Here is a 25,221-nt window from a genome sequence, read left to right on the forward strand (position 1 = left end):
TACTGCAAGTTTAATAGGCCAAGTGGACATTTTTTTACAGTATAAACAGAAAAACAGACATTTTTTTGACAAATTCACTTATTTTATTGCTATTATTTATTGTAATTTAATATTGCCATTCCCAAAATAGGATATGCAACGTTATTGTAAACACTGGGGCTACGGTTCATCAACACTATTACCAGGCTATGACAAGCGAACCGTTTCCATAGATGGTTGGCAAAACAAAGCGCTACCTGACAGAGACTACAGCTTTACCTATAGCTGTAATTCCTGGCGTCTCAATAAAGCAACATTTTAATTAAGGCTATCTGCACACTTCCCTATGACTCTATGGTGCAAACACATCTAATAGCAGCAATAAAAAATGACTGATAGATTCCAATAGTAAAAATTATGTAGCTTTCACATTATAAGACGAGTTTAAAATAAAAAACTGCACTTTAGTCAGCAAACATGAATTCAAGTATTCCTTAAAATTCATATGATAACTAAAACTGGTCGAAGAAATAAATTAACGTTGAATAATATGTCTGCTACGGCTGTAATGGTCTGTTCCCTTGATGTGTTAAAAATTGCACTTTTTTTTAACCAAAAAAGCAAAAATAACAGACAGCAGGCGCGTCGGGTTGTGGTTCATAATACAGCAGCTTATAGGCACAGGGACAGGCGTATATAATGTTGTAATGTTAGACTTTGTTGTCCACCGTTTTGCTGCTGTGCTCAGGTTTTTTAAGGTGCTTCCAGTCGCTCTCACTTTCACATCGCTGGACTTTGCTGAAGAATTTCTTGATAAGAGCTTTGGCTTCGGCTTTGACTGTAAAAAAAAAAAAAAAATAAAAAAATAAAATAAAATATGAGATTGCGTTCATATGATGTAAAATATTCTAGTGCACAAACTTAATTACAAAATGAAGGACAGGTTCAAAGTTTCGGACAGTTTATAATAATTTTTTCATTATGAAAACGGCCACCTGCTTGTCTCCCATGATAAGTCATTGCTTTTGTGAGGAATAATTCACAGTATGGCATTGAACTCATCTGTCGTCATGGAGACAAGCAGGTAACGCCACAAGGCTTAGTTACAGATCAAACCATGGCAGGCTCACAGAAATTTTTTTAAAATAATAAACTGTAAATTAGTATATGCAAGATAGACGGACAGATAATGGGCAGTAAAGGAACCAAGATAGAAACGTTTAATGCAATTGAGACTTTGCGGTCATGTTCAGTGTTTTGTCTGGGCTTTTTTTTTTCCTGCTGTTTTCTTAAAAAAGATGTGTTTAAACATGGCCCCTGCTCATCATTTGATCTTATAAAATGAATAGATTGTGAACCGAACCAAACCTCCAATTCCAGTGAGTTCAATTTTACTTACTTTGCCCTCTTCCCTTTGTTGCACCCTCAGCGAGAAGATGAGATAAAAAGCGGGCGAATGATTTGAACAGGTCCTAAAAAAGAAAGTATAACATTATAAACACTGCACAAACAATGATGATGAAATGATGATGGTGAAAATAATATTAAAGTATAGTAACTAAAAGTGTTTATTAAAAAAGAAAAAAAAGAGAGAGAGAGAGAAAGCCCAATGCCATGCTGCACTGCCACATTACATTATTTAATTAAATTTGTGTGTGTGCATGTGTGTGTGTTTGGGGGAAGGGGTGGGAGATTTTGTTGTTTTAGGTTTGTTTTATGTTTTTATGTTTATTATTGTATTTTGTTAAACGTTACATTCTATTGTCTTTAATTTTTTTTTAAAGAAAAAGAAAAAAAAACACTACAAAAACAAAATCTCCAAAATGAAAAATAACTTAAATATAAATAATTAAATATAATAATTTGAGCTACCTTGACCAGATGAATTTATTTAATGAACCAACCAGTTTCTTTTTTTTTATTTTGAAGAAAAGCCCATTGCGTTTTCCCTCCCTATTTCCAAGTAACCAAAGACTGAACTTGAAATTATTTAAATCTCTCAAACTTGAATGATAACTTTAATTTAATAATAACAAGCAAATAAATCTAAATGAGTCAAAACGAGTCAAAACCACTAAGACTGTTTATTCTGAATTCAACCATTTTAAAAGGGCTTATATTTTCTGATCCATGTTCTTGTGTTTTGTTTCATTTACACATGTTTTAACACACAAACACTGCATGGAAAACACTCTGTTCCACCTTGTGATGTCATGTGGTAATACAGGAAGTGCTCCACTTTGTTTTTAAATTTCATACACCTTCACTAGAATCATTTGGATCATTTCAGGACTGGAATTGCGAATCTCTACTGAACAAAAGGTAAAAGGTGCTGTTAACTTGAAAACTACATGACATCACAAGGTGGAACAGAGCATTTAGAGCTTTGGAGATTTACTCAAACATGTGTGAATGAAACAAAACACAACTCCAGGAATGTTTAAGAAGATTCTAACACGACTTAAATCTCACAAGAGTCCATTTTGTGTAACATATTGTGTAACTTTAACCTTGGTGTTTTTGGAGTCTGGTCTCACCTTCGTAGAAAACCTCCCCTGAGTGTAAAAAGGGTCCAGACATCGAACCACTATATCGGCCGCCTCTTTGAGTGTTGCTGCTTTGGGAGGGTCCGCCACAGGAAGTAAGGCCCTCTGGTCTATGTGGGGGTTAAAGGTCACGCGCCTGCTGCCCTCTGCTGGACGACTGCGCTTTGCAGGAGGTGGACTTTCTCTTTTTGGTTTGATTTCACGTGTTACCTGGGAAAGAAAAAACATATATTGTAAATCGGAGCTGAAAAATATATTGAGAAATGAATGTATCAGCCAGACTTGTTTTTAAAATGACAAAAATAAAGGAAACACATACCTCACATAGCGTAGGAGGTGGATTCACAACTTCCTCCATTTTGTTTGGTCTAAGTGGGAATAAAAAGCAAGTCAAATTTATACTTGTGGTGGAAAATAGTTTCTTGTAAATAAAAAACACTCTGTATTATTATTATTATTATTAGAAGTAAAGGCACTCCAAAATGTAAAAAGTCTAACACTGTAGAAAAAAAGTGTAAAAAAAAAAGTATAAAGTGTTAGTTTTGAAAGATATAGAGCTCTGGAATTAATGAATAATGCATTAAATTTTGTTTGTTTTAATTTATATTTTGAGTCTTATATATACAGTAAATCATAAGTGAAATTGTAAATGCAAACTTGCTGTTCATATGCTGCTTTTCTTTCTTGGAATTCTGTCATTGTTAAAAGAGTTAGGCATTATTATTAAGTACTTTTTTACTTCAGCCTAAACCCTTTCACTCCTGATCCATGGGGTTGTAGTCTATGTTTTGTTTTGTTTTGTTTTTTTGTTGTGCTGCAAAACGATTGAATAAAAAACAACTATTACTACTACTAAAAATGTACTTAAAAATATGCTTTTTGTATATTATATATTTACTTACACAACAGGGCCTTGTTTATGTTCATAAAATTAAGATGCCAAGAAAATTTCACTTGTTAGAATTTTTTTTTTTACAAATGAATAAAAATTGTGATCAATCAACATGAGAAGTTTTAGTTTTTTTTTTGTCATGTATAAAACTTTTGGTATATAGACTACGCCTCTTTTATATTTTGTCTCCTCAAAACCTCAAACTGACCACTGACGAAAAATATTCACAATTTTGTTACATGCCTGCTAGTGTTGTCACAAACTTGACTTTGATACTAAGGAATGGACTCGATACTCAGCACCAGTTAAAATTTTCTTTGAGAGATTTGTGTACAAGTCTCTCCATGGCCTCGCACCTAAGTCCATCTGTGACATGTTAGTGCCATATGAACCATCTCACACTCTGAGAAGCTCAGGGATGGGCCTCCTGCTGGTGCCAAGTCAGGACTAAACACAGTGAGTCAGCGTTTCAGATTCATGCAGCTAAAACCTTGAACAGTCTTCCTGAAGATGTGAGGCAGACCTCTACTTTGACTCTGTTTAAATCCAGGCTCAAAACAGTTCAGTTTAGCTGCATATGACTGAAAGGTTTTCATGTTTCATTCCGCACTCTTCTCTCTCATTTAATGTCTCTCTCTGTTTAAATTGATGTTGATTATTTATGTTTTGATTTGTTTGTATTGTGATTTTAATGTATTTCTTATTCTGTAAAGCACTTTGAATTATTTTCTGTACGAATTGTGCTATACAAATATACTTGCCTTGCCTTGCTTTTAGAAAATAAAACGTGATTTTCAATATAATGATAGAATACTAATGTATGCAGTCTTATACTTGTGAAGATAAAGCTCAAAATCATTTTAAAACTATTCAGGAAAGGTTCATTTCTGTCCTGTGAATGTGAGTTTTTAGTATTGATACCTGTTTAAATGAGTAGTATCTAGATTCGATACAAGTTTTAGTATCGATTAGTGTCTGATTGTCTATATTTACTTATGGCAATCCTAATCTCTAAGAGCTAGACAAACACAGAGTTGATCAAAATTTAGATTTGAAAACTCTTACTCAGGTGTCACGCTTGGCTCTGGAAGTACTCGCACGAACTCCTCCTCTTCCCCGTCAGGTATAAGCATCATATCTTCATCAGGTATAAGCATCATATCTTCATCAGGTATAAGCATCATATCTTCATCAGGTATAAGCATCACATCTTCATCAGCGTCTATCGTGATCGTAGCTGGACTCTCCACCTCCACTGGATTTGATTTTATATCTTCAGAAACTGGCGAGTGTGGTGGACTTCTGTCATCTGTGTCAGTTTTAAATAATGTAGTTTCTGAGTTTGTGTTTTCACATTTTGTTTCTTTCTTGGTAAAATATTGAGAAATTGTCCGAGAGATTTTGGCAGCGTCCGCTAACTTCTGCTGCTTCTTGGTCAGAGCTTTGGGTTTCTTCGTCGGGCTGTTTGAGGAGGAGGAGGAGGATGGATGTGGCTGTGGCTGTGGCCTTGGCTCTGGCTCGTATCGATGCCGTCACAGAGAAGTCGGCGTCTGTAGGGTGTTCAGACTCTGATTCTGATTGGCCAGTGGATGTTTTTAGGAGCTCTTTAGCCGTCTGAAGGGGGTTGGACGAGCCCCGCTGACCTGCACCCACTCTCTTGCGCTTCATCTGGACAGAAAGTAGAATTACAGAATTGTGTTGTAAAAAATTATATTATACACTACCAGTCAAAAGTTTTAGAACACCCTAATTTTTCCAGTTATTTGCAATTCAAGTCTTGCAAGTCTAATAAAGAGCTTGAAAAAATATAAAGGTAAGAACTGAACAGCCAGAGGTTAAGGAAAACATAAAATATAACAAAACAAGTCCAAGGTCTGCCAAAACTACCTCAGGAAAAAAGAACAAGATGGTAAACTTGAAAACATGGAGTGTCCAGCACAGTCTCCAGACTTAAACCCCATCGAGCTGGTTTGGGATGAACTGGACAGAAGAGTGAAGAAACCTACAAGTGCCACACATTTATGGGAACTTCTGCAACAGACTTAGGAAGAACTTTCTGAAGAATATTTGATTTCTATTGTAAAATGAACGAGCCACGAGTGTGTTCAGCTGTTATATCTGCCAAAGGTGGACACTTTCATGAATCAAACGAGAGTAAAAGAGAGACTACTACCAAAAAAAAATTATACATATTACTGAATAGATTTCTGACGCGGACGTGAACCCCATATTTGCTGAAGACGATGATGAAGGAGCCTCCTCTTTAGTCGTTTCCTCTTGTACTTCTGTGTTGTTCTCTTTGCTCTCCTCCTCTCTGCTCTGCTCTGGCTCCTCCTCTCCTCTCTTCACTGCAGCGGGCGTCTTTTCCTTCATCTTTGACACCTGCTCAGAATCTCACCGGTCAGTTCCCAAATACTCATGACGATGTGAACAAGGTGAAGTAAAAGTTACAAACCTTTTTAAGGACAGCAGCTTTGTAAGTATTGGAAGTCTTGCTGCTTCTGAAGACCTCATGTTCCAGATCCACAGCAACAGACAGGAAATCAGAGCTGAGAAACGCAGAAAAGATGTAAAAATAAATAAATAATTAACAGTTAACTACTTTTATTTCTAATCTAGACATAAAAAGTGGCGATTTACCAACAAGAAGTGCAATTTTATGGCAATTTATAAGTTCAGCAACAAGTGGCATGGCACTCATATAAAATTATTTACATAATTTTTGGTTGAATAATATTAAAAATATATATTTAAATGTAATATGGTATACTATACAGAATACATAACTAATATAAATAAGGCATACTCACGGCAACATGGTGCCTGCCCCCTGGTGGCTGTATAATGCCTCTTGAAGGAGAGACAAACAGTGCTCTCTGGCCTGTAGCAGCACAATAATATGTGAACAATAATAATGAATACAAAAAATGAATACGATAAACAGACAAACAAACAGATTTCTAGTTAACAAAGGGTACAATGCTGGGCCTAAATTGGATTGTTTTGTAAAACATGGGAAAAAGAAGTGGCAACTACGTGGGCCGGGGGGCTATTTATTTGTACTGGTGCTTTCTGGTTGCATAATATCAACTATATTTATATATACTAGGGACGTAACAATAACTGAAATATCATGATATCGTATCGTAAAAAGTCTCACAATAATACTGTGGTCTGTCACAATATATTGAATCACAAGTTCCTTTGCTTAAATGCATGGTTTTATAGTAACAACAGCTTATAAACATCGGAAACTACATATCCCATGATTCATTTTAGAGCAGATAACAATATGTTTTTTACTTGAATTCTTAGGATTATGATGGAAATAATTCACACCAAAATCTTGGCATGGTATTTTAAAGGCCAAAAATTATATTAGCCTCTTGAAAATATCTTGATAATATCGTACCGTGAGATTTGGATATCATTACATCTGTAGAATATGACAATAAATGTACCAATTGACTGGTCAAAGCATTTTTTAATGTCAGCCTTGTTATTATGTATAATATCAAAATACCGTGAATCTCCACTATATTGTGAGCTTTCCCACAATTTCGCAATAAATATTGTACCCTGAGGTTCATACCGTGAAAATATCGTATCGTGAGACTTGGATATCGTTACACCCCTAGTTCCAACATATTATTAGTGTATTATCATGAGATCAATCCTAAACCATTCTAATAAAAGCATAACATGGATACTGCCACATTTAGTCGCTGTCATATCGTCCCTGTGGTGTCTCTGTCCCCTCACTTACACTCTCACAGTTTTATTACCACGTGTGAACAGACAGGCCACGCCCTCGGACAGTCCTGATGCTAAACCCTCAGACGTGATAATTACTGTTCGTGCTGTGTGGAATGTGAGCTCTGTACCTTCACTGTGAGTCTGGGGATCCTCTGACTGCTCGCCTCCTTCAGCGGACAGTCAGCGTCTACAAACAGGGACCAGACAACAGACAATTGGCAAAACAACAGCACAAAACATTTTTATACAGAGAATATAAAGAGGAAAGTGAGATATCGTCTAATTCTTAACATGAATATTACTTATATAGTTAGGCTGGAATTGCATGTTGGTAGCAAAAAATATTTTAACCCACCGATATTTTTGGCCTGATATAATTTTTTCCCAGTGATGTTTTTTAAATTTTCTACAAACTCCCCCACAGCTCTTGTTTACCATAAAACTAAATAGAGCAGTGTAGTCATATTTAGTGCAGTTATCTCTTGTTAGTGTTTCCCATTAATACCGGAGACTACAGCGGCCCCCATAGTCTAAAAACAGACTGGACTATATTAGCATAACAGAATTAGACTTTGTTGCTCATTATATTATCATAAACTTATAAAAAATAGACTACACTGGTCAAAATGACTGGTTAAAAATTAAATATAGGCAGTAAGTGACATTTATACTTATTACAAATTGTAGGAGATTCAATTATTCAAATATCTGCCAACTTCTTTACACTTCACATTTTTATTTTCAATATTAATCTGTACTTTAATTCAATTTTGAAGATCCTATATTATGCAAAATTCACTCTTGTGAGCTTTTAGCATTGTTATACTGCTGTTACCTACTCAAAAACATACCTAGTTTTTAAGTTAGCAGCTACTTTTTATGTTTTGTTCAGTAGAGATTGGCAATTTCAGGTTTGAGACTATGCAAATCATTCTAGTGAAGGTGTATGGGGTTTAAAAACACAGTAGAGCACTTCCTGTATTACCACATGACAACACAAGGTGGAGTTATCATGTTTAAATATGCAGGTTTGTGTGTTAAACGTGTGTGAATGAAACAAAACACAACTCCTGGCTGAAGTTTGTGATAAGGAAACAACCTGACAGGCTTTTATTTATGCATTTTTAAGTATTTTCTGATCACAATTAAGGTACTTTTGTCCTTAAATTCTCAAGCATCATATACATTTTTTTTTTCATTTATGTTTTTATTGGAAAAGGGTGGCATCTTTTCAATCAGTAATATTTCAGAGTCAATCAAAATCAGCACGAAAAGGGAGATACAAACTGGATTAATTTTTCCCCAAATCTTATAGAATTTTCCCCTTTGGATTCATAGAGTATATGTAAATTTTTCCATTTTTTATAAGTCCAAAATTATACCAAACCAGTCCTTAAGTGTTGGAGGGGTTCAATTTGGCCATTTACTAGTTTTTGACTTCTTCATCATATTTATAAACATTTTACAAACAAGTAAACATTACCTGGTGGAACAAACTCCTCCGCTTGACTCACAGCTCCCTACAAACAGAAGTATTTTTAGCACAAGACGACAAATACCTGCATTATACTTATACTTGACCTGAGAAACAGCCTTCTCATCTGTTCCAGCTAATAAACTTGCGTGGCTGTTGACATATGCTAACATTAACACAGCGAATTTCACACATTCAGCTGAGTGACATGACTCATTGAAGCTAAAGGCAGAACAGTCTAAGTCCAGGTCTGTTATTATAGAGACAGCGGGGTAGGAAAACGGCTTTGAGGTAGATGACAAAAACAAAAAAATGTACAAAAAAAAAAGTCTAAAAATACTATGTAAGTGTATATAAGTTGGTCCCTATTCATCTGTATTGCTAACTAGTAACCTTTAACTCTTAAGAATAAGAATGTTTATGCGCATATTGTAGTTTTATTTTTGCATCAGATTAAACTACTAATTTCACTGAAACGTACACAAAATGGAGCTTTAAGTCATGTTTAAATGTTGCGTCATCAAAAGCAAACCTGGAGTTGTGTTTTGTTTCATTCACACATGTTTGAGTAATCCTGCATTGTTAGCTTGTCTACATTTTGAAAGCCCAAAATGCTCTGTTCCAGCTTGTGATGTCACGAAGCGATAGTTTTTAAGTGAACAGCTCCTTTTACCTTTAGTTCCGAGAGAAGAACTCTACAGCCTAAATACACAGGGTTTGTGTGTTTAAAATACATGAATGGAACAAAACGCAACTACAAAACATGCTACATTGGTCTCCAGGAAGAACAGCTGAGAGCCAAGGTCAATTAAATACAATCTATCAATGAACCTGCCCAGGGACTACAGGTGGAAATTTGCTCTGGCACTGCAACCTGGTACAATGCATCTCTCCTGTTATGGATAATGTAGATTCTGCACTGTCCCTGTCTCAGTAAATGAACTAACTAACAAACTAACTATGTTTGTATCAGTAAACAACATTACAATATGCAGTACAAAGAAAATGGTGTAATATAATATAATACTTCCTCCAGCTCCTCCAGGGGGGACTCCAAGGGGTTCCCAAGCCAGCCGAGAGACATAGCCCCTCCAGCGTGTCCTGGGTCTTCTTCGGGGTCTACTTCCGGTTGGACATACCCGGAACACCTCTCAATTGAGGCGTCCAGGAGGCATCCGGAACAGATGCCCAAGCCACCTCAGCTGCTCCTCTCGACATGGAGAAGCAGCGGCTCTACTCCAAGCTCCTCACCCTATCTCTAAGGGAGTGCACAGCCACTCTGCGAAGGAAACTCATTTCGACCGCTTGTATCTGCGTTCTCATCCTTTCGGTCATTACTCAAAGCTCATGACCATACGTGAGGGGAGGAACGTAGGTTGATCAGTAAATCGAGAGCTTCGAAGCGCTTTGTGTTGTATTTTTGTATGAAAAGCGCTGTTTAAATAAAGTTTGATTGATTGATTGAGCTTTGCATTTCGGCTCAGCTCCCTCTTCACCACAACCCTTTTATTTCTAGTTTGTGTAATTGGTGAAGTTAATAATTTTGCTTTCGGGTTGGACATATGCAGCAGATATGACTTACATACACAGAGGTATAAATGTAAACTGCAACTGCTATAAATACAACTATAAATGTAAACAAGGACCAAAGTCTGTCTAAGTTACACAAAAGGATTAGGTTTGTGTATTAAACATTTGTGAACGACACAAAACAAAGCTCCGGGCATGTTTTTGATGACGCAACTTATAAATCCAAGTCATTTTAACTCATGTTGATTTGTCCTTGTTTTTTTGCGGTGCAGTTAAACTTGCTTCATGCCAGTTGCACATGTGGTAGTCATTTTCCCTCTCTGCACTGGCCCCAGCAGATCCTACCTTTTCCTCTGCACACAGCTGGATCTCTGGACTACAGACCATAACTTCAGAACGTGCTGTACCTTTCTGATGTTCATCTGCTTCTTGTAGAGATCTGAAAACTCCTTCTTCCTGTGCATGGCCTCGTTCTCAGCGCTGCTACCGCCTTCGTCTTCGTCATACCTGTAAAATACAAACTACCTGTGTTTAAAAAAAAAAAAAAGTTTAAAAAGGTCAGCCTGCTTGTTGCCATGGGGATGATATGGTTTGTTTCTACAGTTCAGCTTTGAGCTTATTTACATCCATACAGACAAGAGGATGGGATGACCAAGTTAAGTTCCTCTATGAAGAAGAGACCCGCACACAATAAGAATGACGTGAATGAAAAGTGTCCATGTCATAATTTGTGGTTAAAAGCATTTTTCCAACCATGAAGAACATTCAGTAGATGTTAAATAATAAGTAGGATTCACAGTGACTGGGTCCATGTACCATTCGTTCTTTTGAATTTCAATTAAGAACGAAAAACAATAATGTGTGAAAACATTGTTTGTTATTTCATTATTCTGTTTTAGTGTCAAACAAAATAACAGATTTCGACCTCTATTTCCAATATTTAATTTAAAGTTTATTTCAAATAACACCAATTATCTCTCTGCCTATTTTAATTTTGATATTTTATTCTCTGTTTCATTTGCCCTGGACTTTCTGCTGCTAGAAGGACTAACATGAAAAATCTTAGCAATTTTGTGGACAAACATGGCGTCTTCTTTTATAGCAACTAGGGGTGTGCAAATATATTGAAATATCCATATATCGTATTGTTTAATGTGATGATACAGTATCGATATCATGGGCTACTGTATCGATATATCACCAAGAGTATTTTTTGGTTTATTTTATTAAATTATTTTGTTACAGAGCTACAGTTTTGTTGCTTGTTTAGTGGAAGGAAACTTGTTTATGCAACACATTTGACATCACTGTTTTGAGGATTATAATGTGCATGTTACATATTCACTTTGTACAAGAAGTGGTTTAACAAAGACTTTTAGTATCACAGCCATGACTTAGCAATTATTTTTTATTGAACTGTATCAAATTGATTTGAAATATATTGTGTCGATTTGAAAGTGCACTGTATTGAGATATGTATTGTATTCTGGCCTATGTATCAAGGTACATATCGTATCGGCAGTTTCTTAATGATACCCAGCCCTAATAGTGACATGTTTACTTTCGCATCTTAGACAGTAATTGTTGAACTCCATGATGAGAAACAAGTAGCGGCGAGGCAAAAAACTTCAGATCAGTTCAGATTCAGATCAGATTCAGTTCATTTGACACCATAGGGCTATAATAAAAATAGTTTTTATTATAGATCCATGGTTGACACTGATATCAGCAGCATAACTCCTGGGCAAATAAACCAGAGAGAATAAAATCAAAATTAAAATAGGCACCAAGACTGTTTTTTTTTTGTTTGTTTGTTTGACACTAAAACGGAATAATGAAATAACAAACTGTTTTCCCATTTTATTGTTTTTCTTTCTTAATTGAAATTTGAAAGAACGAATGGTACACGGACCAAAAGGATCAGGGATTATAATAAAGTTATTAATCTTAACATTTTATTCATAGACTGTATATATAAACAGACATAGCTAAAACATGTTTTTATGTTGCTATTTTGTCCATTAAAAAAAATCTTATTCCTAATTCACCCCTGTAACTGCCAACATCACGAGCTTCATTTGACTGGAGCTGAACGCTGAGGGTGACGTCACACTCTCTTAGTCCACTTCTTTATTTATGTGTCTTTAGGTGAGTCTATGGTCATTACAAAAAAACCCAAATAAACTATAGTGAAGTTATCTCTCTCTGACCTCTCAAAGCCGTAGCCCTTCCTGCCGCCCTCGTACTGGTCTGGGATGAATCCGAAGGGCCCGGCTGCCTTCTCCGTGTGGGCGTGGCTCTTGCTGCTGAGGACGGCGGCGCGGGCAATCTGAGCGCGCACCACTTTGGGGTTAGAGCAGAAGTCACACTTCCCACCGCACTTTGGAGGCTGGTCCCCGAAGAACTTGGAGATAGTGGCATGGCGGCACCTGCAGAGACAACATGGAAAACTGAATGGTGGAATTGGCAAGGTACCTGTAAGCTGTACTTTTGTCCGAAAGAGGAGTTTTATTTTAGGCAGGGATATCATGTTTTACTGTTAAATTTTTGTGAGAAGAAACATCACAATTTTACAATTCTGCCTCCACTCAATTTCATTTCTCTCCAGCGGCTAGGTCAGGAATGAGAATACACTAGATGGTTTGCAAGAATCCCAGAAGTTGTGGACCGTACACCGACCAATCAGCGAAGAGCAGTGAAGCCATGACGTCAAACTCAAGCACCTGTCTGGCCCCTTTTGTGGTACAGCACAACAGTAAACAAAGCGGTCGAGATGGATGTAGACGAAGACATATATTCTGTGTTGGCAATGATTCCCGAGATCAGAGATTTAAAGCCGGAGCAAAGAGAACGTTTGGTGAATTTTATCAAGGGGAAAGACATTATTGCCCTTCTTCCTACGGGATTTGGCGTGTTATATACGTCATGACCAAATAGCAGCGATTGGTTAAATAAAAAAGTACTCGCCTATCGTCGAGCGAATGAATCCTAATGTTGCGAGGTCAGACGGTCCATGTAGTGAAACCCTCTGATGAATCAGGCTGATCGCCGATAGCGGTTGGTCAAATGTTTGGTCCTATGATCTGAAGGTTAGCAGTTTGAATCCCAGTTTGAATGTCCTTGGGCAAGACACTTGCAGGTGCAAAAGCGCTACTTAAAAATGTGACCATGACCGAACTAAGGTTTACTTTTGCAGTGCAGATCGAAATCGAAATAGTTTCTTTCACTGATATTGTGATCACAATCATCGATTAACAATGAAAGATCACTGCTCCAATATCAGGGTTTCCACTCTTTTTCAGACAAAAAACTTAAAAATTTTCCATGACTTTTTCATGACCTAAAGTGAATTTTCCATGACTTTACAGCACCTACATGTGTAGAATTGATCATACTTTTAGGAGTAAATATGAAATGTTAACCTTTTCCACTCATCTTATGGTTTGGAATTATAGTTTTTTAACATACAAAATATTGTTTGCGCCTTTTTTTTAAAGAGACGACAATAAATACACTGACGTTCAGAAATAAACATAATAGTCTAATGATAAATTAACAGAACACTGTAGTTACGTGAAAGAGATACTAAAATTCCCTGACTTTTTCAAGCCTGGAAATGACATTTTCAATTTCCATAATTTTTCCAGGATTTCCATGACCGTGGGATATTCTGAAACGCAGTTGTTTTTTGTTCTCCAGTGCAGACCACTATAGTCCAGTGGTTGACAAAGTGGGGGCTGGGAGGCACTGAAATTAGTGAAAATGGGTTCAGACAGATCAAATAACGCCATTCAATCTGGTTTAACATATTTTAGAAGTTTCTCTGCTATAGTCTGTTCAATAATAGTGGTGCAGTATTGATCTTACACACTGATTGTGTAACCCTTTACCATGTCAGCACATACATGTATGTTACGAAACAGGTTGAACCGAGGTTTGGGGGCAAAAAGAAAAACTGCCTGACATGTTTTCACAAAGTATTTTCATAAAGAATGTATTCAAGTAAAATCTGTTGGGTCTGAAAGGAAAAGTAGTAAAAACAGCAAAACACAAAATCAATTTATCGCACAATTTTTCATTTTGCAGGCTAATTTTCGTGCTGTTAAATTGGGACATTTTTAGACCGGTCACTTCAGCAACGTGCCAACTCGCCAGGCAGAGGTGTAAACAGGAGGGGGGGCAAACAGCCAAAAGAGGAGGGGAGTGAGAGAGCGACAGAGAGCGACAGAGAGAGAGTGTAAGAGAGTGTGTAAGGGAGAGTGTAAGAGGAGTACAAAGAATCAGTCACTCCCACACTCCACTAGTAGAGAGAACCAAGGACACTGTATTCTGTACTGCTAAACTACTACTACTACTACTACAAAATACCATCTAAAAGTCTTTGTACTTGCTTGGAGTATTAGCCTAACTAAAGCTGATCTGCCACTTAAGGATAATCTCGGGACTCCTCCTTTGAAATGACGTACCAGCAACAACAAATACAGTGAAGAGGGAGACTACACACAGGACCTACTCTGCTCTGCGCTCCTCGGATACACCGCATACTGTCTAGAGTATTCTGACTGTGGGAAAAACAAGACTTCGCAAAGGTAAGAGAATTTTAAGCTAAAGGAAAAAACATGTTGGTGAGGAATTTGAAGTATGTGTGTAAAAGAAACAAGAACAATGCTGGATGTTGCTGCTGGCTGATGTGAGTGTTTTTAGTTTAAGAAGTGGTCAGGTCTTGTGTATGTGTTTTCATGGATTGGAAAACACACATTTAAGCAGGTCTATGTTTTAAATTAAACTTCAAAATGAGATCTTTTTAATGTCATAATATTACTGAAATGCTGTCAAATATTTGCTAAAAAGATTAAGTGGACAAAGTGAGGCAAATTCAACAAATTGCATATAGAATTGTGAATGGCGAGTTAGTGTTTAAGCTTTTTACAATTATTTTTTGAGGAAGTATTTGGTTAAAAATGGAAAATTTTCTTCTCTTGTAACATTAACAAAACATATTACATGCCTTTTCGAAAAGTTATGTGATTTGATGACTATAATAGCTAAAACTGTACATAGCAGCTTAATTAGTGAGTCAAAAACAGGATATTTAACAGATAAAGTACAACGATAAAGGACATTTGACATAAAATCCACAACAAATCAACAGCCAGACGAGACAATTCACTGTAGAATAAAGTACCTTAAGAGATTACAAGATATTATACAAAAAACGGTTGCCAAAAGTATCAAAAGTTACCAATTAGAGTAAGTATCATTGAGAAATTAACCTTTCCAGAATGGCTTTAGAATGATTTTGAGCTGTATCAGAACAAATACAAAAGCACATAGACTAGTATACGCCCATGGACCACTATGAAAGCTACCTGGACCACTCACAGGCAGGGGTGTAGTGGGCGTGGTACGTGGGGGTACACCGTCCACCCACTTCTCCCAATGTGAGATATAAAACAATAACAAATATAAAACAGCTACAACTTAAATGTCAAACCGGAGCTACTGGCAATGGTGAAAACAAACTGCATAGGCTCATAATATCTGCAGGACTGTCCTATAGTGACCTGAGACAAGAGGTTTAGTCCTGGTTTAGACCTGGTTTAGACCTGGTTCAGTCCTGGTTCAGTCCTGGTTCAGTCCTGGTTCAGTCCTGGTTCAGTCCTGGTTCAGTCCTGGTTCAGTCCCGGTTCAATCCTGTTTAGTCCTGGTTCAGTCCTGGTTTAGACCTGGCTCAGTCCAGGTTCAGTAGTGGTTCAGACCTGGTTTAGTCCCAGTTTAGTCGTAGTTCACACCTGGTGTAGTCCTGGGTTAGTCCTGGATTAGTCCTGGGTTAGTCCTGGGTTAGACATGGGTTAGACATGGGTTAGACATGGGTTAGACATGGGTTAGACATGGGTTAGACATGGGTTAGACATGGTCCAGTCCCGGTTTAGTCCTGTTTTAGACGTGGTTCAGTCTTGGTTCATTCCTAGTTTAGTCCTGCTTTAGTCATTTTTTAAACCTGGTTTAAACCTGGCTCAGTCCTGGCTCAGTCCTGGCTCAGTCCTGGCTCAGTCCTGGCTCAGTCCTGGCTCAGTCCTGGCTCAGTCCTGGCTCAGTCCTGGCTCAGTCCTGGCTCAGTCCTGGCTCAGTCCTGGTAGAAAGAAATGATTATGATTTAATGTTGAAATTCACATTATATTGTCTAAATAAAGTGTTTTTGTAATCATTGTGATATCAGAATCGGTATCGAGTATCGAATCTATGCCTTGGTATCAAAACAGTATCGTGACTCATAAACAAATATAACATAAAACTACACTGACTGATAGTTTTGCTTGGGCACACCTCACTACACACGGGTAAACATGCTCAAACTGTCACACCCATGTAATCATAAGCAAAAAATAAAATTTAATAGAACAAAATAACTTCTGTTTTGAAATGCTGTGCGCACTGTAAAAATTCCACGCATCCTAAACGCCACATGCTTTAAATTAGCGTAGCCTTTCACTCTCCGCGAGACCCTCCCACTCCGTCCCAAATAAGGCAGACCGCACGTTGTGAAAGCATGTTAGCGAGGTAAACAACAACTTATTACATGTCAGGGGCATTCTGGGTAAGTTCTGTTATACATTTGTTGCACTGCCAGTCAAAAGTTTGGACGCACTTCTTTATTTCCATGATTATTTACGTTGTGGAGTCTCACTGAAGGCATCAAACTATGAATGGGCACAGAAACAGAATCAGAATTTGTCATTTCAGTATAAAAAAATACACAGAAATGAAAAACTGCACTCAGGTCCAGGTCAACAGCAGCATAAATAATAATACAAATAAATAGTTTAAATATTGTAATGTCAAATACAGTCTTTAAAAAAACAGCCCCCACCTGCCCCCAAACAAAAGATAAACTGTTTTAGATTAAAGGTCCTTTATTACGTTATTTTCTGATCTAATTTATAATGTAATTTCCCCATCAAAAACATCCCTGGAGGTGAAATCATCTGTGTATCATTCGCTCATTTGTTTTTCAATATAAAACCAAAAACAAGAAAAAGAAAAAAAAACGAAGGATAACGATAGATAACAGATAACAATTTGTTTTTTTCAGTTTTCGATTTTGTGTTTAAATGAATAATGGAAAAAAAAAACACAGATAACGATTGTTTCCCGTTTCCGTGACTTAACCTGCAATGCCGGACTTTTGCATCGCATACGGACTGAACCAGGACTGAATAAGGACTGAAACAGGACTAAACCGTTTTCAGTCCTGGTCTGGTCCCAGTCTCAGTCCCGGTCTCAATCCCGGTCTGGTCCCGGTCTGATCCTGATGTGGTCCCAATCTGGACCCGGTCCCGGTCCCGGTCCCGGCCCCGGTCTCGGCCCCGGTCTCAGTCCCAGACCTGTTTTAGTCCTGGTTTAGTCCGTATGCGGTGCAAAAGTCCAGCATCGCAGTTTAAGTCAAACATCCATTATCTGTTTTTTCCATTATTCATTTAAACACAAAATCGAAAACTGAAAAAAAAAAATCATTATTTGTTTTTTTTAGTTTAGTTTTGGAGATAAATAATGAAGAAAATAGTACTGTTTTAGTTTTCTTATTTTTGGTTTTATATTGAAAAACTAATGAACAAATGATACATGGTTTGAATGAGATGGTGTATCAAAACTTTTGACTGGTAGTGTACTTAAAATTAAATAATATAATGCATAAAATTTATTCAAGTGGTGTGTGTAAATATGATTTTAAAACTCTTAAAAAAGGTGCGCCCACTGAAATGCCAAATATTACGTCTTCAAAACACATTGCACTTAGCGGAAACACAACACACCAACATAGGTGTGAAGTAAAGATAAAAATAACCATGAAGTGATATTTTGTGAAAGCATGTAGTTAATGTTGTGGTGAATTCACTTTATGAACAAAACTAGAACCTTAACCAGGACATTTGCCAGCCAATTTAAAGTCCATATTATACGCCATTTTCAAATCTACGTTATAATGTTGTTCCCTCATCACAAACTTCCACGAAAACAAATCTAAGTAATAATAATTAAACAAAATTACACAAAATGGATTCTTGTCATCTTTAAACAATATTATTATTATTACCACATAAAAAAATTACCTGGAGTTGTGTTTTGTTTTATTCTCATTTACTCATTTAACACACAAACGCAGCATATTTAGTTCTTCTCTCAAACAGAAAACACTCTGTTCCACCTTGTGATGTCATGTAGAAATGCTCCACTGTGTTTTTAAACTCCACACACCTTCACTAGAAAGTTTTTTTTGCGAGGTTATTCACATTTCCAATTAAATACAAGTTGTAAGTGATCTCCAGTGTGAACATTAAAAGACTGGTGGGATTGCTATTAGCTTCACTGCTTCACTGACACAAAGTTCATACACAATTTTTGTATGACGAGACACGTACATGTACATGAATGTGACCTGGCCATTCAGACTGAAGTCGCATGTCAAAAGATCGGAAATGTTTCAGTTTTAGGAGCACATATCCAAGTGGCCTGGGTTGCATTTGAAAAAAATCGGATCTGTGTCATTTAAACTGTCATTAAAAGATCTTATACAGGCCGCATAAAGGTGAAAAATCAGATTTGGGTGACTTAAGGCTGCAGTCTGAACATGGCCTTAGTCACAGTTTTTAATTTTGGCCCTCTGTGAATTTGAGTTTGACACCCCTGGTCTAAACAGTCTTAAGTTTTCGCATTTGTCAATATTATTATGGAATTACCAAATTTGCTGAATAATACACAATGTGGAATTAAAATTATAAACTGCAGAAAAAATTTTAAAACTAGGCAAGATCTCTAGCAAAATTTTAAATATAATGTTACTATGTTTTGGTGAAATGAGTAGTTCAGAGTTAATTTCCTGCAAAATTATCAACACTTTTAAGTATGCAACAGACACTATATCCTGCTGACTAATAATACACCAACAGCATGCTAACCACATCACAAATAACAAAGGCACGGCTTTGTGTTTGAACAGAATGGACCCGGCTGAAGAGTCGCTCAACCTCCTCAACAAGATCTGGCTCAAGTTGCAGCACCTGCCCCAAGCCAGCCCCATAGAACTGGGCGCATTCTTCATCCTGTTAACTTTTATCTGTAAGTTTTATAGTTATTTTATGTATATATGTTTTCTATTCTTATCTTCTTATGTTTTTATATAGGATTCATAATTTAAACAAAGCAGAAAATTTGACAAAAGACTGAAATATGAACTGAAAAACTAATACAAGAATCAGATTTCAGAGCATGTTTTTACTCAGAATAAGACAGTACTAGGGTTGGGTATCATTAAGAATAGGTCACGATACGATACATACCTCGGTACATAGGCCACAATACGATACATATTTCGATACACAGGCCACGATACGATACATACCTCAGTACACAGGCCACGATACGATACATACCTCGGTACATAGGCCACGATACGAAACATACTTCGGTACATAGGCCACGATACGACACATACCTCGGTACACAGGCCACGATACGATACATACCTCGGTACATAGGTCACGATACGACACATATCTTATAGTTCAGTTTTGATTCGATAAGATATATTACAAATCGATTCGATACGGTTCAATAAAAAAGAATGGCTAAATCATGGCTGCGATACTAAACGTCAAACACCATTTCTTGTGCAAAGTTAATATGAAAACACACCCATTTTAATCATAAAAACTGTGAAAATGTCAAATGTGTCACATAAATGAGTTTCCTTCCTCCAAACAAGCAACAAAACTGTAGCAATGTAACAGAATAATTTTGTAAAATATATAAAAAATTACTCTTGGCAATATATCGATACAGCAGCCCACTGTATCGTCACATTAAACAATACGATATATCCATATTTCAATATATTTGCACACCCCTAGACTATATATTTTGTTGTTTGTGTGCTTCAAAAATTGCAGCCTTTGTGATTTTCTGATTAAGATTCTGATTTGATTTTCTACTAGAGTTGTCAAAAGTATAAAAAAATCTGATACTAATTGGTACTAAAACTATTATCGAACCTAGACACTCATTTACGCAGATATTGGTACTAAAAAAAGTTACATTCACAGGACAGAAATGAACTATTTTCTACTATTAAACCTACCTGGACAACTGAAGGATTACACAGATATAACCATAGATATAGGATAGATGGTAATATAAAAGAAAATACTATGATTTAAGGCTGAAAAATCACATTCCTGTCTGTTTTTATTATCACAGCGGTATCGGAAACAGTATGGAGTATCGAGTCTGTTTCTTAGTATTGAAATAAAGTTTGAAATTTTAGCATTGTGACAAAACTATTCCCTACTAACTTTTCTGTTTTGTTTTGTTTTTTTGCAGTGCTGGTTCTAGGCATGATGATCTTCTCTTGCGTAACCTGCTGTTGTTGCCGCAATGCCAGAACGAAAGGATCATCCAACATTTGAGACGGAGCTGGACTCTGCTCCTGGACATTTGATAACCCAGTGACGGAAAACGGGACAGGTCGGAATACTGGGCACGTTCTCCGGCTTTCCACAGCGCCCATAGATATTTGACACGTGAGCGCAACGCCAGCGAAGTTTCTGCTTCTCTGGGTGTGTCGGCTCACGCTGCAGGGCTCTGGATTTGGCAGGTGACAAAAGCAGTTGGTCTGCCAAGAACACCTGTCGGCCGGCATTCCGCAAAGCATATCTGGGCTACCCCTGGAGAAGATGACATTGCCCAATCTCTGTTTAGACTATGAGTGGGTGACTTGGCTTGTAAGATAAACTTTGTAAAGATGTGGTTTACGATGTTTTGCCTTGTTTAGTTAAAGGTGCACTGCGTAAGTTCACTGGTGTGAGCAAGACATCCACTTGTCTCCGCAGAGATGTCACTGCATAACCTGGAATATTCCGCAGTATGGCTTTAAACTCATCTATAGCCCTATTCGCATGGGATAAGTACAATCTGGGGACGTCTAGTAATTTGCAAATTACCTCCCTGCCTCAGCGTTACTTGCTGCACATTCGCACGGGATAAGCAAAGTCCGAAAATTACTGATAATGATGCAGAGATTGAAAGAGAAAAGAACATGGAAAGAAAACAAAGAGACAGAAAAGCCGCACAATTTTAACAACAAACACAGATGCAGATTCGCACGAGACTAGTTCTATCAAAGGATGTCTCTGTTTGGTGAAATACAGAACGTAATTTAAGGCAGAATGTTTACTTTACAAATTACAGACATGAAGCATTCGCATGGGATTATCAGGAATCCTCCACAATTATTACAAATCACCAAAGGTCCATAGGTAAAACTAAAGGTTTATCTTGTATTCATTCAATTATAGGTGATTTTATTTCTTGAAAGGCACTTTCCCTGATTTTCATTGTCTTAAAACTGTGAAAAATATCACTAGCTCATTTTTAAAAGTTTGCAGTGGTCCAGAGTCATTCCACACAGGAGCAGAGGAGCAACTACCATGCTAACCACAGACTTCCTGATACTGGGACAATAAAACGCTTTATAATTAGATGGAGACAGTACACAGCAGTCTCATTTTGACCTCAAGAGCTGCTTATACAATACATCTGTAGTAGAGCATACATGCAAGAAACATAAAAATACAGGGCCTTTAACTTTTCCTGTGGTGGAGTCCTTGTGGAGCGAGATAAATTTAATGCTATATAGTGGAACTTTCCAGGCAAAGCAATAACATCTCCACAAAGACAAGCAGGTGCTCTATTAGAAAAGTTACACAGTGCAGTTTTAAACTTGAAAAAATAGGTATAAACAGGGAACACAAAGGGAATTTGCATGTTATGAAGGGTGAACTGTGTTAAAAATGTACATATTAGTGGAAGAACCAGCTTTACTTCAAGGGTTTTACATTCAAACTGAGTCACACGTGTGGAATTGTACTTGGCAACGAGACTTTAACCCAGCCTTCAATCAAATGTGCAGTACAAGCGTTTCTTTGTGCCTCTAAACAAGGGAGAATGTATATAAATGGTGCCCTCTGCTGGACAGACTATTGAATGCACATTATAAAAGGGAAATGTGTCATAACGGTGCTGTTTTATTAAGTAAAGCACTTGTTTAGTAGAATTTAAATTAAAAAAATGTGTGTATTATTGTGTGTCATAGTTCTTCTTACCCCTCTTGCTCACAGAACTTGACCATGGCTTCGAAGTCTTTCATAGCAGCTTTATCGGACTCTTTTATGGACCCGCGTTTTTGCTGTGGAGAAATTTCAGAAATGTTAGAAAAATTGTTGAAAACTAGCTTTAAATGTTGACATTTTTTTCACATAGATAAAGAAACTGTTTGTATGAGCCATCTAGGGTTTCTATAAGCAAATGATATGTTGTTAAAAATGCACACAAAAAAAGATATGTGATTCCTTTGGGAGTTAATTTTTGCACAATTGAATACACTGAAAGATAATTTGGTCTTGTTTGGGTTTAAAGGCTCACTACATATTTTTTTCAGTCAAAAAATATTCTATAATCAAAATGTATGCCATTAAAAACCTTAAAGAAACTATTTAAAAGGTATTCTTACTGTGGACAGGCTTGCATCTCCACACACTTGACTCATACCTGTCTGTTGACATGGAAACATTATCTTTTTGGATAAAATATTTCATTTTACAGGCTAAAATGCATCTATCACTATGGAGATTGTTTCGAAGAATGGTTTGCACTTTCTATTTTCAAGCAGGTAACATGCCACCGCCAAAAAGTTACGCGATGTCATTTTAATAAATCAGAATAGGAATTTGTAAATATTGATAATTAAAAGTCTAGTGCTTGTAGGTACATCTTTTATGCAGATTGGTCAACACTTCACATTTACAGCTCCAACTTATTCATACAAAATTTTATGACAGTTGAATATTTTACAGCATCTTCAGCCACTATAAACTGAGAGTGTGTTTACTAACCTGTCTGCGACCGACTTCCTGTTGGATGAGAAAGCTGATCTGTTCTTTATCTTTGGCAGAGTAATATGTACGACAGGAAGACGGGAGACCATCTCTGCCCGCTCGACCCGACTCCTGGTAGTAACTGGCCAAGGACTTAGCGAGGTTCCAATGAGCTACAAATCTGTGGGGAAAAAATTAATAATGAATAATTTCTGATTTGAAACAAAATGTTGATGTAATGTCGGTTGTACCTGACGTTGGCCTTGTCCACGCCCATGCCAAAGCTGATGGTGGCTACAATAACCACAACTTTACCCTGCATCCAGTCATTCTGGGCCTCTGTACGATCTCCTGCTTTTAACCCTGTAACAGATTTTAAAACATTTAATAAAAAAATAAGAATAAAACATAGATATTATTAACTGAGGTTGAATTACCTGCATGATACGGTTTAGCAGACACTCCTAGTTTAGTTAACTGGTGGGCAACAGTCTCACAGTTCTCTCTGGTTCGGCAGTAAACAATCCCACAGCCCTGGTCATATAAAAATATGATGTGTTAAATTACGTAACTTCAGGAGTCAATTCAGCTTAAATGTATTTACAGAAAAAAATAATTAGAGTAAATGAACATAAATATAAACCAAATAAAAACACCAAAGCGGACCTGATCATTGGCACCGTTGGCGAGTGTGAGGGCCTGTTTGATGAAGGCATGGAGGTGAACAAAAGGGTTTGGCAGAAGTTCCCTGAAGATGACGTCGTAGTGCAAGTTACTGCGAAACACGGGTGTAATAAAGGAGAGAGGCTGCTGCAGCTGGAGAGACTGAACTATGTCCTCCTGGACATTCTTAGGCGCTGTGGCAGTCAGGGCCAGACAGGGCACTCCAGGTAACCGAGCCCTGAGCACTCCCAGTTTGAGGTAGTCTGGTCTGAAGTCATGGCCCCACTGAGACACACAGTGAGCCTCATCCACAGCCAGGTAGGACAACAGACCACGGGAGCACAGCCCTGAGAGGCACGGCTGGAAGGACGGGGAAGCCACCATCTCTGGGGTAATATACAACAGCTTCAGCTTTGGTCTGCTGCTCTCCAGGTCCGCCATGATCAGACGGCGCTCTGCAGCCGGCAGCTTAGAGTTAATAGAACAAGCAGGGATATTCAAGCTTTTCAGGCGGTCCACTTGGTCCTGAAATACAGTAAGTAATAAGTCATGTAGAGCACATACTAATGTGTAGAACTGTGGAAACAGACATGACAAACCAAGGTCCTCACCTGGATGAGGGCGATGAGAGGAGATATGACCAGAGTAATGCCCTCTGCCAGCACAGCAGGGAGTTGGTAACACAGAGACTTCCCAGCTCCAGTGGGCATACACACAAACACATCCCTGTCACCTGTACACACACACAAGACACACAAACTCACAATCATGCTACTGACAACATCTGAATATCAGTCACGACTGCGCTAAGTTAAACTTTAAGAGAAAGAAACAGAACAAGACAGAACAAACGTGTCACACAATCAGACAAACAGCTAACAACTGCTAAGTAGCTACAAATTAGTTCAATAAAAGAGGTAAATTGTGCTCCATAACTTACGTCTGACAACTGCCTTAACCACATCTTCTTGCAGCTTCGATCTAAACCCGTCAAATCCAAAATGAGCTTTTAAAGATTGTTTTAAAGCGGCTGTCATGTTGTTTTGAAAGAACCAAAACCACTCCGGAGCCGTCGCACACTGATGACATCATCATCATTGCCCCAGTGACAGAGTCTTACAAACTTTATAAATGTAATAATTGTACTTTTGCAGCTAACTGTGTTGTTTATACATGCTTTGAGGATCGTAAACAGAACATTTAAACTTGAAAATAACAATAAAAAGCAGACTATTATGTGAAATATAGTTATGTTATGTGTAATATAAGTTCAAATTTAAGTTCTGTGACGATAAACATCAACAGAACCACAATCAAGAATGTATTTGATTTTTAAAATAAATTAATTATTCATTGCATTGATATAGTGCCTTTCAAGACGCCCAAAGCACTTTACAGTTCATTATTTATTCATTCCACAGTCAGTGGAGGCACTATTATACTACTGTTGTA

At 37.4% G+C, this 25,221-nt stretch overlaps 1 protein-coding gene and 1 long non-coding RNA gene across 2 annotated transcripts; one reads left to right on the forward strand and one right to left on the reverse strand.

Annotated features, from left to right (window-relative positions):
* Positions 1-73: 73 nt before the first annotated feature.
* recql5 (RecQ helicase-like 5) lies at positions 74-24,850 on the reverse strand. Its single transcript, XM_020922676.2, is given in 20 exon segments — positions 74-817; positions 1,379-1,451; positions 2,517-2,735; positions 2,845-2,893; positions 4,483-4,901; positions 4,903-5,085; positions 5,614-5,799; positions 5,873-5,966; positions 6,228-6,298; positions 7,302-7,360; positions 8,657-8,693; positions 10,585-10,684; positions 12,388-12,606; positions 22,336-22,418; positions 23,125-23,287; positions 23,358-23,469; positions 23,544-23,640; positions 23,773-24,294; positions 24,381-24,502; positions 24,710-24,850. Coding segments are annotated over 20 exon segments (3,033 nt in total). The 5' UTR covers positions 24,807-24,850; the 3' UTR covers positions 74-689.
* Positions 14,450-22,309, forward strand: LOC129408627 (uncharacterized). The gene is made up of 3 exons (XR_008632046.1): positions 14,450-14,766; positions 19,176-19,294; positions 20,555-22,309. It is a non-coding gene; the product is annotated as an uncharacterized LOC129408627 (long non-coding RNA).
* Positions 24,851-25,221: the final 371 nt, after the last annotated feature.

Source organism: Boleophthalmus pectinirostris, unplaced genomic scaffold (assembly GCF_026225935.1).
Source record: "Boleophthalmus pectinirostris isolate CB_2022bp ecotype Guang Dong unplaced genomic scaffold, ASM2622593v1 HiC_scaffold_17, whole genome shotgun sequence".
Classification (NCBI taxonomy): Eukaryota; Metazoa; Chordata; class Actinopteri; order Gobiiformes; family Gobiidae; genus Boleophthalmus; species Boleophthalmus pectinirostris.